Source organism: Herpailurus yagouaroundi, unplaced genomic scaffold, assembly GCF_014898765.1.
Source record: "Herpailurus yagouaroundi ecotype Mexico unplaced genomic scaffold, PumYag 196, whole genome shotgun sequence".
In the NCBI taxonomy this organism is placed as follows: domain Eukaryota; kingdom Metazoa; phylum Chordata; class Mammalia; order Carnivora; family Felidae; genus Herpailurus; species Herpailurus yagouaroundi.
The window spans coordinates 8,995,766-9,012,629 of NW_024412427.1; the positions used below are offsets into that span (position 1 = coordinate 8,995,766).

At 40.8% G+C, this 16,864-nt stretch overlaps 1 protein-coding gene across 3 annotated transcripts in view; it reads left to right on the forward strand.

Annotated features, from left to right (window-relative positions):
* The window catches only part of MROH8 (maestro heat like repeat family member 8), a 59,853-nt gene extending 43,199 nt beyond the window's left edge, over positions 1-16,654 (forward strand). For all 3 annotated transcript variants that reach the window (XM_040447104.1, XM_040447105.1, XM_040447106.1), the window contains 10 exons: positions 1,231-1,368; positions 1,791-1,905; positions 2,436-2,576; positions 3,662-3,826; positions 4,481-4,636; positions 7,069-7,191; positions 8,676-8,775; positions 9,026-9,091; positions 13,442-13,599; positions 16,121-16,654. In XM_040447104.1, coding sequence (XP_040303038.1) covers positions 1,231-1,368; positions 1,791-1,905; positions 2,436-2,576; positions 3,662-3,826; positions 4,481-4,636; positions 7,069-7,191; positions 8,676-8,775; positions 9,026-9,091; positions 13,442-13,590 — 1,153 coding nt within the window. In that variant the 3' untranslated portion in view covers positions 13,591-13,599; positions 16,121-16,654. The remainder of the gene's footprint in view (positions 1-1,230; positions 1,369-1,790; positions 1,906-2,435; positions 2,577-3,661; positions 3,827-4,480; positions 4,637-7,068; positions 7,192-8,675; positions 8,776-9,025; positions 9,092-13,441; positions 13,600-16,120) is intronic.
* The last annotated feature ends 210 nt before the right edge of the window (positions 16,655-16,864 follow it).

A 16,864-nucleotide genomic window follows, 5' to 3' on the forward strand; every position in this document is an offset into this window, starting at 1 on the left:
GTCTGTGAGTTCGAGCCCCGCGTCGGGCTCTGGGCTGATGGCTCAGAGCCTGGAGCCTGCTTCCGATTCTGTGTCTCCCTCTCTCTCTGCCCCTCCCCCGTTCATGCTCTGTCTCTCTCTGTCCCAAAAATAAATAAACGTTGAAAAAAAAAATTTAAACAAAAAAGAACACCTGACTAAAAGTCAGGAGAACTGAGTTCTAATTCTCATTCATTTAATTAGCTATGTACCCTGGGCAAATCTTTCTGTTGTTCTGTGCCTTGGTTTCCCCATCTGTAAATTAGGTCAGGCTCAATACTCTCCAAAGACCCTCTAGTTTTAGGATTCTCTGGTGTTATGTCCAGCATACAAGTTCAGTAAGTAGTAAGGGTAGTTTATTTTTTAAAGTAATCTCTCCACCCAAAGTGAGGCTCAAACTTACAACCTGGAGATCAAGAGTTGCATGCTCTACTGATGGAGCCAGCCAGGCATCCCAGTAATGGGGGTAGTTTAAAAAGCAGTGTGGGTAAGGGCACTGGAGGTGGCTCAGTTGGTTGAGCATCCAACTCTTGATTTCACCTCAGGTCATGATCCCAATGTCATGGGATCGAGCCCCTGTGTTGGGCTCATGCTGAGCATGGAGCCTGCTTGGGATTCTCTTTCTCCCTCTGCCCCTCTTCCCCACTGGTGTGCTCTCTCTCTCTCTCTCTCTCCAAAAATATAAAAATAAAAATAAAAAGCAGTGTGGGTAAATTTATGGAGGGGGTAAATTGTATCTAAATAAAGCTTTAATTTTTTTAAGTTTATTTTTTAGAGAGAGAGAGAGACAGACAGAGAGAGCAATTGGGGGAGGGGCAGAGAGAGACAGACAGAGAGAGAGAGAATCGTGACCTGAGCTGAAACCAAGAGTCGGATGCTTAACTGACTGAGCCACCCAGGCACCCCTAAATAAAGCTTTGGAGAAAAGCAGTGGGTATGGGTTTAGCATCCCATATCATTTGTTTTATCATAGATTTCTTTTCAAACTCCCAGGGATACAAAATTTAGTTAGATTTCTTTATGCTAAAAATTTGTGTGAAGGGCTTTTCAAGTTGTTAGAGCATTAAGAGTCTTTGGGGAAATCTGGAAAGAAGAGAATTACTGTCCAGCAGCTATCAGTGCATGACCCTCCTCAGTGAGAGCAGGGTGATCATGTGCTGATAAGTTGGAGGGACCTGTTCTATTCACGTGTACTGGTTTTGTTTGATTTAGCTTCGCCATACAGGCTACAAAGACTCTCCTTCTCAGAACATTGTGCTGGCAGGAATTCAACATCATGGAAAAGAATAAAGGATGGACCCTCTTGGAAGGAAAAGATGGCCATCTTCAGGGAATATCTCTCCTTGCCAAGTAAGGCTTCCTTGCCATGTACACCTGCTCTAAATCAGCATTGATTTAGGTACTTTTCTCCCTTTTAGTTAAAACAGCAACCTAAGTTGGATAACATCACAGGTTAGGGAAATACCCACTATGCCAGGCAAATATTTTAGAGGTCCTGACAGTACTATACCCTCCTGTGCACCTGAAGCTGGGCAAAATCCTCAGAGGACCCCTAGCCCTGGGAATAATGCAATCTGGATAGGAGCATTTATTTCCACCACCCCCCCCCCCGTTTTTTTGGATTTTAATTTTGAGTAATCTCTACGCCCTCCATGGGGCTCAAACTTAAAACTTAAGATCAAGAGTCATACTCTCCACTGACTGAGCCAGCCAGGCACCCCAAGAATAGGAGCATTTCTAAGAGGTGTCCTATTGGGTGTTCTGTTTTGCAGTGCATTGCTGGAAAGAAATCACCTCTTTGCAAATAAGATCATGTACTTGTTGGTCCCTCTTCTTAACCGAGGGAATGATAAACATAAACTCACATCTGCAGGATTTTTCGTGGAGGTAAGATTCGTTAGAAGCTGAATTCAGGAAGCCTGTAAAGCAGCACTGCCTGCCTTCCTGGGCCCCATCCAACTTCATGGCAGGCTGGGATCCATAACAGACATGGGACAGAAATAGTTTCAGGTTCAAGCCTACTGAAATACTTCTTGTCTTATGTACCTACAGTGTAAGCATCACCCTGTAATATAGTACAGGTTTCAAAGGAAAATGTGTATTTTGGAGTTGGTGGGAAGGTGGTTCCCCTCCTGAAAAAGGGCTTAAAGGTAACTTCTACAGGGGTGCCTGGATGGATCTGTCTGTTAAGCGTCCAACTTTGGCTCAGGTAATGATCTCACAGTTTGTGAGTTCAAACCCCACGTCAGGCTCTGTGCTGACAGCTCAGAGCCTGGAGTCTGTGTAAGATTCTGTGTCTCCCTCTCTCTCTGCCCCTCCTCTGCTCACACTCTGTCTTTCTCTCTCAAAAATAAATAAACATTAAATTTTTTTTTTAAAAAAGGTAAATCCTTTGGCTTATTTCTGGATTCTTTCAGCTTCTCCAGAGTCCAGTGGCTAGGAGACTGCCCAGCATATACTCTATTGCCCGCTTGAAAGACTGGCTACATCATGGAAATAATGTCTTCAAAACTCTTGCCCTAAAGGGACTGCACTATCTTACCAGACACCAGGAGATGGTAGGAGGGGCCCTGAGAGTACTGATTTATAAGTCACAAATCAAGCATACCCTAGAAAGACACCCAAGAAACTGGTAACAGCTGAGAAGGAAATTGGGTAGCTGGGAATAGGATCGAGTGGGAATGCATCCCTTTGAACCATTTAAATCTTATGCCTAGGAAATATGTAAGTACTGACTATAAAGTATTTCATGAAATTATAAGAACTAAATAAAAAGTCCAAGTCACATATATTCATAAAATTTGAAACCTACAATTTGTGTAAGGAGGTACCCTCACTATCATCACAGCCTGGGTGACATTCAGGTGTCCTTTTATGTCTTGAACCATGTTGCTCTAAGGAATAAATTGGATATGCCATGGTATCTATCCCAAGATGTGTATCATCTAAATAAAGATCACTGACATTCATGTTGAAAGAGAGCTCATTTTCTGCAGGGCTAGCTAGAAACTAGGCCTGGGTCAGAAAGGAAAATTAATTCCGGGCCTTCGACTTTGTCATTTGAGTTCCATTTCTTTTAAATATTTAAATATGTGTGTATGTCTGACACAAGAATGACAGATATTAGCATGTTAATTGTTAATACTTTTTACATGTATGTCTTACACTTTGAAACTCTGAGATTGCTTCATTTTGGGAGTTTCAGAAGAACAGAATCCCAATTCAGAATGGGAAGGATGCTTAAAGGTCCTCAGTCAATTTCTGCTTGAATTCCGGCAAGGAATCTTTCTGCTCTGGATACATTCCATGTTGGAGAACTCACTATGAGTTGAGCTAGCCATTCCATTTTCTCTCTCTATAAGCAATTCCTTACATTAATCCTAAGTCTCTGTTATTGGACCATCTCCCTCTTGGTTCCATTTTTTCCCTATGAGGCAACTTACAACAGCTCTGCTCCATTCTCTATCAGCCCTGCCAATACTGAGAGGGCAATCATGCCCTCTTTACTTCTCTATTCTTAATTAGCCAGCCCTACCAAAAATTCAACAAGCACCAGGTACTGAGTTAAGCTGGGGAGCCCTACTTTGGTAACAGATGAAGTGCTATCAGGAGAGGTGATGGTGCACTCCCTTTGGGCACACAGAGGGAAGGCATCAAGAGCCTGTTGCCATGCATCTTAGACCTCTTATGTGAAACCGACGAGAAGATTGTTTTGTTGGCCATCCAGATACTCCTGCAACTCGTCGAGACAATGGATTTCACTACCCTGACTGCCATGATGAAGACCCTGTTCTCCCTATTTGGTGATGTAAGACAATGAGAGAGGAGAGACTTTCCTAGAGGAGGGTAATTGGCATAACAGCAAATAGAAATTGGGATCCTTCCAGGTAACCTGTGATGTTAGCAGGACTGGTGTTACTGTTTTCTCAGATTAAAAAACAAAAACAAAAACGAAAAACAGATGTAGAGACTTGCCAAGGAGAGTCTCTACAGAGATGTAGAGACTTACCCTGATCATGGGGTGGGGAAGGAGTTTGTATAAGAAAAGATGTCTTTCAAGGAACAATCAGGATGGGTCAAGGTGGTGGACTATACATATGTCCCCATCCCAAATCCCAAAAGATTTTTGAAAAAAGAAATGCATGGAGCACAATGAACCATGTCCTTGGAAGAGTCAAATATGCCAAGGTTGGGTTTTTGAATTTCAGCAAAACATTGTGTGAGTAGTTAATACTAGTATCAGGCACAAACTGTGCTGACTACATTTCTCATATGCAGAGTGAGAGAACAATCAGTAGTACAAAGCATCAGGTCTTGCTAACTTTACCTATATTTGGCTTCTTGCCCTCAGCGACCTACAGCTAAATAGCCTCATGTTAGGACTGGGTTTTCAACTGACCTAGTCCTTGCAAGTTAAGCATGAACACTTTCGATGAGTTGCTTCCCTTTGGATACTTTATAGGTGAGACCTGATGTTCATCGTTTCTCCATGACCCTCTTTGGAGCCTCCATAAAGTCTGTGAAATACACAGATAAGAAGGGTATAGAGAATCAAGTCCTGGACAGCTTGGTCCCACTACTTCTGTATTCTCAAGATGAAAATGATGCAGTAGCTGAGGTAACACCTCTGTCAAACTTCTTTCAGCCCTGAATAACTTCCAATCCAGAGCCAAATACGCAAATAAGCTTTTATAGCTTTGAGGGCAGGGACTTTGCCGTGCCATCTTTATTCACCATTTCCTCTAGCACAGACTACCTTTCAATTATTTTGCCTAAGTGAATTATGTAAAAAATCTTACTCCTTATTTCTGTATAGGAAATTATGGCCCTTTGTGGGTAAGAACAATAAATATACCTTGTTGTTACCCCACTCCAATATTTAGCCTAGCACAGAGGCCTAAATACCGTGCCCACTTCAACAAACTTTTTGTTGATGTCAATAACAATATCCCATTACCTTTCTTGTATTTAAGAACTGCCTCATGGCCTTTGGACAAATAGACTTGTGTTCAGGCTAAGTGAGAAATAGTAGCTCCTCTGACAATCTAAAGAAGGCTCTGCATCTCCTTAATCTTCCACAAGTTTCTGTCATAGAGTTGTGGGTGGGATGTCATCATCTTTGGTACTTTCCTCAGGAGCCTATCCATCCCAAGGTGCTAACTATGACGAGGTACTTTCCTCAGGAGCCTATCCATCCCAAGGTGCTAACTATGACGACCAATTACAGCAAACCAGAGAGGTGCACAAGGATTCTGGAAAAATGCTGAACTTGCCCTTATTTATGCTCCCCATTACAGAAATGAAAGCGGAATCAGAAACAAGATTTAAGATTATAGTGGGCCCTGGTGTCTTGACATGGGGGAAGTGTTATGGCCTCATAAACAGAAATATGAAATATTTCAGACCCCAATAAAGTATGGAGTAGAGCTTCCCAACCGAGTGATGGAGAAGTATGTCCTGTAGGGGTCATAGATATGTGGATGCGTTGATACCCATCCCACCCCAACCACACCCCTGTCAGCCCTTGGCAATCAGGCAAGGCATAGAGCAGCCGAGGCTCTGGGCTTATTTTCTTTCAAACCTTGAATGATCCCTAGCCTTGTCTTCAAGGCTAGAGAGGTGGAATCCAACATTAAACAGGTTGGGAGTCACTAACACAGAGAACATAATAAATACCCACATATCTACCACCCACTGTAAGAAATAAAATAGGAATAAATCACACGCCTATCCCCAAATGAATTCCCTCAACAACTATCCTCCTGAATTGTATTGTTACCAACTTCTGTGGTAATATGTTTTCATGTTTTAAAACTTTATATGTAGAGGGCGCCTGGGTGGCGCAGTCGGTTAAGCGTCCGACTTCAGCCAGGTCGCGATCTCGCAGTCTGTGAGTTCGAGCCCCGCGTCGGGCTCTGGGCTGATGGCTCAGAGCCTGGAGCCTGTTTCCGATTCTGTGTCTCCCTCTCTCTCTGCCCCTCCCCCGTTCATGCTCTGTCTCTCTCTGTCCCAAAAATAAATAAACGTTGAAAAAAAAAATTAAAAAAAAAAAAACTTTATATGTAGAAAAACACTTCGTATGTTGTATCATTTATAAATCTGTCAGCAAGCAACTTGCTCTTTTTTGCATATTTAGCATTATAAGACTTGCCCGCATGTGGGGCTCCCGCTTGTTTATTCTTCCTGCCGTACAGAATCCTCCATCTTGAGGATACCCTCACACTTCTCCCTCCTATGCTCGTACATCTACATCGCCTCCAGTTTTTCATTACTACAATGCTGCAATGAGCATTCTTTTATGTATTTCTTTGCATACCTGTGTGAGAGTTTCTTGAGGGAATAAACTCAGAAGTAGAATATCTGGGCATCTTTAACTTTACTAGATATTTACAAATAAACAGAGTAGCTGAACTAACTTGTATTCCTATCAGTCTCCAAAAGAATGGTCCAAATCTATTGGACGTGGGACAAAATACTTGCTTGGATACTCATCTGAGGTGGTGTGTGGTACATGGGAAGCATTCTGACAGCAGTGAATAGAGAAGAAGCCTACTTGCTAAATTCTGCTCAAGCATCTGGATCAGGAAGGGATCAGTGCCTTCCAGAAGTCATTCCAAGTCAGAGATTCCACAAGGTCTGGGAGAAGAGAAGCTATACTTCCCTGTATAAAGTGACAGGAGAATATCACAGGAGCAGCACGTGGGTGGAGGAGCCCTAGGTCTAGGAGTGGGGGAGTGGGAACTCCTGCCCAAATCCCTGCTCTGGGTATTACACCTGACAGCTCTCACTGTTGCCCTAGACCAGTGGCTTCTCCATCCTCCCCACAATTCTGCAGGCTTTATGAGTCCCCTATAAGGAACTGACTGGGGAAATTGAAGGAGGACAGGACTCTGGTTCCTTTCCATCCCTGCCCTCGCTTTAGCCAGGATAATTCTGAGTTTATCAGCTTTTCGTATTGGACGTCAGTATCAGTTTTATTTGAAGAAAAGTTAGGTCAGCTAAAAAAAGAAATATTTGAAAAATGCTGATCTCTGATAATCCTTTCCACAGGAAAGCAGGCAGGTCCTAACTATATGTGCCCAGTTCCTGAAGTGGAAGCTGCCCCAAGAAGTGTACTGCAAAGATCCCTGGTACATCAGGTGTGGCAAAGTTGGAAAAGTCTGCAAGTTCTTTGTACGTGAGCAATAATGGCTATGTTAGCTCTTTCATATGCTAGCATACTTATTTTTTCTGACGTAGTTTTAAAGGGAGGAACATGACATAAAGGAAATATTTCCCATCCCCTTTCACATCAGCAGCTGTTATCCATGAACCGTCTTGTTTTGGGAACCTATTTTTCTACAGTTTCCTCCCAACTGAGTCACAGATGCACTTTCTATTACCACCCTTTCTCATCAGAAAGACTCTCTTTTGAATTCCTGGGAGCCCCATTAACCTGGGTCAGAGGCTTATATAGGGTATAGGGCTGATAGTACATGCTCAAAAAACTGCTTATGGAGTGAATTGAAATGGAGTTATGTATTGCCTTTACAATGATCTCTAACCCTTTTCTTGGGTGTAGTGGATTATTTTACCCTCCATTAGAACATGTTTAGGGAGCCGCAAGCAAGGGTTGCTAGGCTATCATGGGCCATGCAGCATGCTTGGCAGCATGCCACTGACTCTGCTAGGACCCAGATGGCATCCTTTCTCCTTCCAGACTTAACTAAGGCTACTGGGGCCAATCTCAGGGGAAGGCTTGAGCCAGGGCAGTTTCAGGGGGCCTATCCATGGTTTTCTGGACATCTGACTCTAGAACTGCTGGGATCCTACTATGAAGACCCTAGGACTGACTATTCCCACAGGGATCTTCCATTTGTGTAACCTATTTAGGACCCAGTGGTGGGCTCCTCCGATCAGAGTTACAGGGCTAGGAAGCCTCACAGTGTCAGGCTTTCCACTGGGGATGATCTCTCTGACCTGTAGGCAAACTTACATCTGAGGCAGTGATAACAATATTTACAGCAGAAATTCCGATTATAGATTATCCATGTACCATCGTAAGATCTATAGGAATAGATTCTGATTGCCCTCCTCCTATCCCAAGCTGCCTATCCCTGTAGCAGACCCACTGAGAGGCACATTTATTCAGCCAGTAGGCACAACACATCCAATGTGCAACAGGCCATGGGGAACCCAGAAACATGCCAAAGATACAAACTTCCCAAGGGAGCTTGCTAGCTAGGAAGGGGGATAAAACTTCTGTGGGAAGTTAAATGGAAACTCAAGGTGGAAAATGACATGTGCCTAGAGAGGAGTACCTGCAAAAATGCTCAGAGCAGAGTAAGGTCAGGAAGGCAAGGGTGACGGGGGAAGAGCTGATAGGGAGGCAGAGCTCAAGACAGAGAAGACTTAGAAACAGAGAGGTGGAGATGGACTTAGAGGCATCACGGGCACAGTATGTGGCATGAGTGACTGTGAGCAAGGTGTATTCAGAGGATTTAACTTTGTCTAGGGGCTTGTTATTGTGGTGCTAAGCAACCACAATCACTATTTCAAGCACTATGCTATATGTGTCCGATGTCTGACATAGTCCCTGACTCTGGAAACTATAGTGAGGCTGACAAAAATAGTCGTGCGTTTCACTCCTTTCTACTCTTACTTTTTTCCCCACTTAGGGAAAAAAATGCAAGGGGAAAGTTAACCTCGTAGCCCAAACATTGATGTTCTCCAAGAATGCAAAGCTTCCTATCAGAAGAGCAGCAGTCTTATTTGCAGGTATAAATAATCTTTGCATTTCTACAGTCACGTTACCCTATATTCTCCCAAACTGTGTTGTTGAGTATCCTCATTCTTTATGAAGATAACTTCAAAAATACTTTTTTTGAAGAAAGGGGCTGTTGTCTTTAGGTAACTTTCAGGCACTTGGAAGTCAAAGTTTTAGAATCTAATTATCAAAAGGCCAGTTCTGCCAACTGCTTAGAGCCAGAGCCAGACCACAGACTCACTGACTTTATCCTACATTTAGGGCTCTTATTGAAGTACGTGGATCACAGTGAGCTCAGGATGAAAGGCACTGACTGGATAGAGAAAGGTGAGTGACAACACACTTGGGTTTGGTTTGGGACATCTCACATTTTGAAAGGGATCTGAGGCAGTGACAATGGGCAGGCTCTTTGACAGAATTTAGACCCTGGGAACCAGAGAGCCTGACTTTTGCAGTAAGCAAGCCCTTGGTGACTTCAAGTGAATGATGGTCTCATCCCAATCCAACTACCCAATTAGGAAAGGACATGACCCTATTTGTCTGGAAGCCAGCTTTGATGAGTGTCTCAGGGACAGTTTCTGAATTTTTTCGGGAAATAAGACATTACCTAGAAATACTATCTTAGTAAATTATGATGATACCTCACAAGCACCACAGAAATGGCTGTAGCACTACTTTCCATAAGCAGTTGTCCTGTGAGAAGGTAAAACTTGGTAATACAGATGTTTTATAATCATATAAGGCAACCATAACATAAATGGCTTTCTGAATTGTCAGTGAGTGGAAATTTTCTATAACTGTACAGTTTGGAGGATTTAGCACTCAGAGAACTACTTATTCCCATTTAAGAAGTAGTCCTACAATTAGAAATGCCATGAAATGCTAAGCCTCACACCCAAAAGTATGTACTAAGAGAACCAAATTAAAATCCTGGGGGTACCTGGCTGGCTCAGTCGGTAGAGCATGAGACTCTTGATCTCAGAGTTGTGAGTGCGAGCCCCATGTTGGGTGTAGAGATTACTCAAAATATTTTTAAAAAATAAAATAAAATCCTGAACAATTCACTGCTTTTAAAATAAGAATATACAACTGGTAAAATAGCCAGAAGCTGGACCTTATTTAAGAAAGATTATGAGAGGGGCACATGGCTGACTCTGTGAGTAGAGTGTGCAACTCTTGATCTTAGGGTTGTAGTTTCAAGCCCCATGTTGGGTGTAGAGACTACTTAAAAATAAAATCTTAGAAAAAAATTATGAGAGGGGCTCCTGGCTGACTCAGTCAGTAGAGCATGCAACTCTTAGTCTTGGGATTATGAGTTTGAGCCCCACATCGGGGGTAGAGTTCATTTCAAAGTAATTAATTAAATTTTTTTTAAAAGATGATTTGGTGCTCACTTTGGCAGCACATATACTAAAAAAAAGATAATTTGTATAAAAAAATTATGAGAAATGTTAACCAGATTTGTTGTAGTGATCATTTTACAAAATATACAAATATCAAATCATTATGTTGTACACCTGAAACCAATATATAATGTATGTCAATTATACCTCAACAATAACAAAAAAAGCAAAAGAGCTTTAAAAAAAATGGAAGATCATGCCACTTTTCTAAATTCTTCTATCTTCTCACAGCTATCAGAAGCAAGAAAAAAAAAAGTAAAAGTAAAATAGATTCTTTTATTCTATGAGGTAGGCCTGTGCCTGGTTGATTCTGTTCAATTAAAAAGAAATTATTTTCTTTTTTTAACTTTTTTAAATGTTTTTATTTTTGAGAGAGAGACAGAGTGAGTGGGGGAGTGGCAGAGAGAGAGGGAAACACAGAATCCGAAGCAGGCTCCAGGCTCCGAGCTGTCAGCACAGAGCCTGACATGGGGCCCGAACTCACAAGCTATGAAATCATGACCTGAGCTGAAGCTAGACGCCCAACTGACCGAGCCACCCAGGTGCCCCAGAAGGAAATTATTTTCTAATCTAACACAAGGGGAGCAAAAGTTCCTTTTTCATTCTAAAGTCATTTATGTATAGGATCTATATATGAACCTTATGAAATTGCCAATCTGTAGGGCGAAATCAAGTCAAATAACATTCTCATGTGGTTCAATCTAATGGAATAATCCCACCCTCTTCCTTCCCTAACAGTGCCTGATCTGTCTTAGAATAGGGTGTTCCAGCACTCCTGAACAAATTTATGTCATTTACTGTAGGTAATTTTTAAGCTAAATTTAAACAGAAAAATAACAAAATTTTAAATGTGAATTTAAACTGACTTCATGACAAAATAAAGTTCCATTCCTTTAGATTCTAGAATTGATGTGTACTCCTTCATGTATTCTGTGAAACAGATCTTAATGCAAGAACTGAAAGAAATTAAAAATAGTTAAGTATTCCCTTTTGGAAATAAACATGAGTTTAAAGGCTAAAATGCTACTGAAGAAATAAAAAGCTGCAAACTGTGAAGAGGTCTTGAGCATTTTTGAGACCTTGGAGAACTGGAAATTAAAAAGAGAGCTTTATCTAGGGGGCCTGGCTGATTCCATTAGAAGAGCATGCAACTCTTCATCTCAGGGTTGTGAGTTTAAGCCCCAGGTTGGGTGCAGAGATTTATTTATTTTAAATAAATAAAACTTAAAAAGAGAGAGAGAGAGCGCCTTATCTAACTAAATATGATACCAAAGACAGATCCATAAAGTAAAAGAATGATAGATTTATCTATATAAAAATTTTATTTCTTTTAAAAATTTATTTTGAGAGAGAGAGAGGGGCAGAGAGAGAGGGGGAGAGGAAGAATCCCAAGCAGGTCTGTGCTGTCAGCACAGAGCCTGATAGGGCTCTATCCCACAAACCATTAGATCATGACCTGAGCTGAAATCAGGATTTGGATGCTTAACCAAACAATAACTTTAAACCAAACAATAACTTAGGAAATATATTTGTATTTGTATTTTTTTAGTAATCTCTACACCCAGTATAGGGCTCGAACCCACGATCCCAAGATCAGGAGTTGCCTGTTCTACCGACTGAGGCAGCCAGGCACCCCAACAAATTCATACATCTCAAAAGACAAGTGGCAAACAATATGAATAAGCAGTCTATAGAGGGCAAAATCAAGTCTATAGAGGATAAATGGCCAGTAAATATATGAAAAATATTCATTATTCCTAGTAATCAAAAGTTTGAAAACAAAACAATGATGAGATGCCAAATGACTTTTTCTGCCAAAATGGCAAAGGTTACTAATTAATAGTCACCATAAATGTGTTAAGGGAAAACTGACATTATTGTACACTGCACTGGTATGAGCATAGATAGATATACCTTTTTTATATTTAAGTTCGGCAATATGTATCAAACCCTTTAAATAAATATATACTTTGACTTATCAATCTCACTTCTAGGAATTTAACCTATGAAAATCAGAGGGGTGCCTGGGTGGCGCAGTTGGCTGAATGTTCAACTCTTGATTTCGGCTCAGGTCATGATCCCAGGATGTGGGATCAAGTTCCACATCCAGCTCCATGTTCCATGCTGAGTGTGGAACCTGCTTGATTCTCTCTCTCTCCCTCTCAAAAAAAAAAAAAAAAATCAGCAGAAGGGTACCTGGGTGGCTCAGTCAGCTGAGCGTCTGACTCTTGGTTTCGGCTCAGGTCATGATCCCAGGGCCGTGGAATTAGACCCACATTAGGCTCCACACTGAGCGTGGAGCCTGCTTAAGATTCTATCTCCCTCTGCCCCTGTTCCCCACTCACACTTGGTCTCTTTCTCTCTCTAAAAATAAAAATACCCAAAAATAATAAATAAATAAATAAATAAATAAATAAATAAATAAATAAAATAGCAAACATGGAAAACATCCAAGATTAGAAATACTGAGAAATTGCTTTCATAAAGCATGGCATATCCATATTATAGAATCCCACGAAGCCATGAAAAAATTTTTAAAAATTTTTTTTATCAAGTAATCTCCATGCCCAACATGGGGGTTCGAACTCATGATCCCAAGATGAAGATTCACATGCTCTACTGACTGAGCCAGCCAGGTACCCCAAAGCCATGACAATATCATAGAAAAAAAATTTAATGACTTTGATAAGCGATGATGCAATATAAAATAAAACAAGCAATTATTAGATAATCTGCATGACCTGGTTTAATTTTAACAAAAAAGCACATGTATGTAACTGAATAGAAAAAACAGAAATATAACTATTTCTCTGGTGGTGGAATTATGGATAACTGATTTTCTTCCAGTGCTTACATGTATTATCCAAATTTTCTAGGCAATGAACATGTATTTATTTTATACTAAGAAAACAAAAGGTAAAGATTTTAAAAAAATAAAGTACACTTAAAAGAAAATAATGATTTAAGAGTAATCTCTAGTACCAACACAGGAATTTAGAAATTAGCAGTTTTAGACATGGCCTGACAGATGATTTGACTTCAGGTGGACTACTTGGCATTGTGGCTATTGTAAAGGAGTAAACTATTTGGAAACTCAAAAATGAATGCTTTGTAGGTCACAATTGGAATTGATCTACAAATGTGTAATTTTCAGACAGATTCTTAGAAATAGTCCTTTATCTCACCTACTGTAGGCTTGTTGGCTGTTTGGTGTCTGGATCAGTGATCATTTCCATAGATATTCACCTCCCACCTGTGTTTTCTGGCCACATAGATCTGAGAGATCTGCTGTGTGACCCTGAGCCCTCTCTGCGCATCATCGCCTCTCAGGCTCTCTTCCAAGTCCGGGAGGTAGGGACTGAACAAGACCCCAGGCAGACTGTTTGCGGCTTGAGGAAGCTCATGGGCTGTCTTTCTACTTAGAAATGCAAGGCAAGTAACATCAGGTAAAAACTAATCCTTTCAGAAACCATAGAAGCAATCATGCCCCATTTTTTTTTTCAGACTGAAAATAATGCCAGCCCGAAGTTACCTCCTGCCATTTAATTACCTCAGAACATATTTTTTGCTGTCAAAATCTTTAAGGAAATAGAATATATGAGGGAGGGAAGCTCTTGGTGTAAATTTGCAGAAATCATGAAATTCTATGGAGCTTTTGAGGCATGCCAGAACTTCCATAAAGTTCCAGTCTTGATAAACAGGTCTAGCACAGCTTCAAAAGAGATTCTAAATAAATGTTAATATAGCAATTTTAGGGGGCGCCTGGGTGGCGCAGTCGGTTAAGCGGCCGACTTCGGCTCAGGTCATGATTTCGCAGTCTGTGAGTTTGAGCCCCGCGTCAGGCTCTGTGCTGACAGCTCAGAGCCTGGAGCCTGTTTCAGATTCTGTGTCTCCCTATCTCTGACCCTCCCCCGTTCATGCTCTGTCTCTCTCTGTCTCAAAAATAAATAAACGTTAAAAAAAATTTAAAAATATATATATAGCAATTTTAGGATGATTGGGTCTTCTGTCAAAGCCCAGTCTACTTGTCAACAATCTTAAGAATAAATTAACAACCAATTCTTATAGTTTGATATTATTGGTGTATGTTTATGAAATCCCTGTGGCCTTTCTACTTCCTTTCTCTTTCCTTAAAAACCTTCAAGCAAGAAAAAATTTCTGAAGTGGCATAATACTAAATCTACCCCAATTATGCAAGATTTCCACTCTTTCCCTCCCCTTTTCATTTTCCTGATTCCCTCTCCTACAACTACTGTCAGATCCTCAAATGGCTCTAGGATGGGAACTATTATTTGTTGAGCACCCACTGTATGCTTTAAGCATAGAGAACATTTTCTTACAAGCAGAAGTTTCCCAAGAAAGAGGTTAGTTTGTGTTGGGTGAATACTTTGATAAGCTGCATATAGAAGGGTGGGAACCCCCAAGAGGCATACCAGATTAAGTAGAAATTGATCTAATTCCCAGGCTTTTGTCTGGTTGAGGAACATAAGTGGAGAGCCACAGGTGAACTCTCTAGGGCAATGGAGAGGCCTCTGGGAGGTAGTGACATGGAGTGACATGTAAGAGGTTGAAAGAAGCCTTTCTCTTCACTCATATATATGCCAGAAGGAAAAGGGGCAACTGGCATGTGAAAAAGAGACACACCCAATGGTGAATTGCATTAGGTTTTTGTTGTAAAGCAAGCAACGTGAATCTTACCACCCTGTCCCCTCGATTTTCACCTTTCACCCCCAGCCCTCTGCCAATACATCTTTACAAACAAATTTCTTTATGATTCATGGTGAGTTGGGTTTGTTTTCAGGGTTGTGGCATGTCGAGTGTGACTTCAAAAGGATCCCTGGCCAAGAGAGGTCTTCATATTTGGGACTAGCAGTCAGGAGTTTTGAGCTAATTGCAGGCCAGGGCTATCTGCTGAATTAAATCTTCACCCTTGAGCAGAGCCAAGAGGACACCTTGAAGCTAGCTGCTGGATGCTAAACTTGAGTGCACTGAGCACAGTTGAGTTAAACATGTCTCTTGCTGCTCTCTCCTTGGTCTCACTCCATTAAACCACTTTTCACTCTCTGCTTTTGAACTGTCCATTTTGTGGATTATCCAGTGAAAATGACTAACACTCATTAAGTGTTTACAATGATCCAGATTCCTAAGTACATTATATGATTAATTCTTTAAATCCTTATAACCACTCCATATATTATTCTCTCCGTTTTACAGATGGGGAAGCTGAGGAACAGAATTTGAAAAAGTGACTTGCCCGAAGTCACATAACCAGTAAATGCCAGAATTCAAACTCAAGTAGTCTTGCTCCAAAAGCCACATCCTTGGCTAGTCTCCTCCGCTCTGCTCTTTTCTCTTTTTATTTATTTATTTTGGGGCGTGAGGGGCAGAGAGAGAGGGAAAAAGGGAATCCCAAGCAATCTCCATGCTGTCAGCACAGAGCCTGACATGAGGCTCAATCCCACAAACCATTAGATTATGACCTGAGCCAAAATCAAGAGTCAGACACTTAACCGACTGAGTCATCCAGTCACCCCTGCTCTGCGCTGTTCTAATCTGCTCTGTCCCTCTAATGTCAATAAATGCAGATCCACTCTACAATTAAATCCCAGTTGTTAAACTCATACCCCAAATTAAAAAATGCTGTAAAATGATATCGAGCTTCAAATAATAAAAATAAAGTTAGCATATCTTATTTAATAGGATACTATGTACATTGTACACTGTAGAGGAGTGTACTTAGACAAAAGCTCGTGGTTATTCTTGAGGAATATTGTTTGAGTCCCTGGTTTGACCTCATATGCCACCCTGTCTCACAGCAGTGAAGACATATCTCTTCACTCATATTTATGCCAGAGTCCATTTCCCTCCAGGAAGATTTTTATTTTCTGAGTAATACTACCAACAGGGAGGGGCAAGTACAATAATACTTGTTTCATTGTGTTAAAATTCACAGAGAGAAGCATCCATTAAGAAGCAGAGGTCGGGGGCACCTGGCTGGGCCTGTCGGTGGAACATATGACTCTTGATCTCAGGGTCGTGAGTTCAAGCCCCACGTTGGGCAGAGAGATTTCTTTAAAAAAAAAAAAAAAAAGCAGAGGTCTGATTTTTTTACTGACTACCTCCGCAGTTTGGGAAAGGCTGAAGAAGTATTTAATAGTGATTGTATTAACAAATTCAAATATCCAAATATTCTAAATATCTCCATTATTTTTATACAAGGTTCTTCTCAAACATAGTTTTGTGTTTTCATGGAATTTTTTAAATATATAAAACAAAAATTTCTGGACATTTAATTTTGTTATAATATGTTAAAAATTCAGTATAAGTCAATAAGATTTCAGTTTTATCTTCATCATATACTATTAAAAGGTATTGCTCATTATCTATTGCTGGCCTAGCCATGTCTTTATTATTTTAGATTCTTACTTTTTTACTCTTAGTATTGCTTTTCTTCCTTATACTGAGATACATATTTTATTAAAAATTATTATTTTGGGGGGCACCTGGGTGGCTCAGTTGGTTAAGCGTCTGACTTCGGCTCAGGTCATGATCTCATAGTTTGTGAGTTTGAGCCCCGTATCAGGCTCTGTGCTGACAGCTCAGAGCCTGGAGCCTGCTTCTGATTCTGTGTCTCATTCTCTCTCTGCTCCTCCCCCACTTGTGCTCTGTCTCTCAAAAATAAATAAAATGTAAAAAA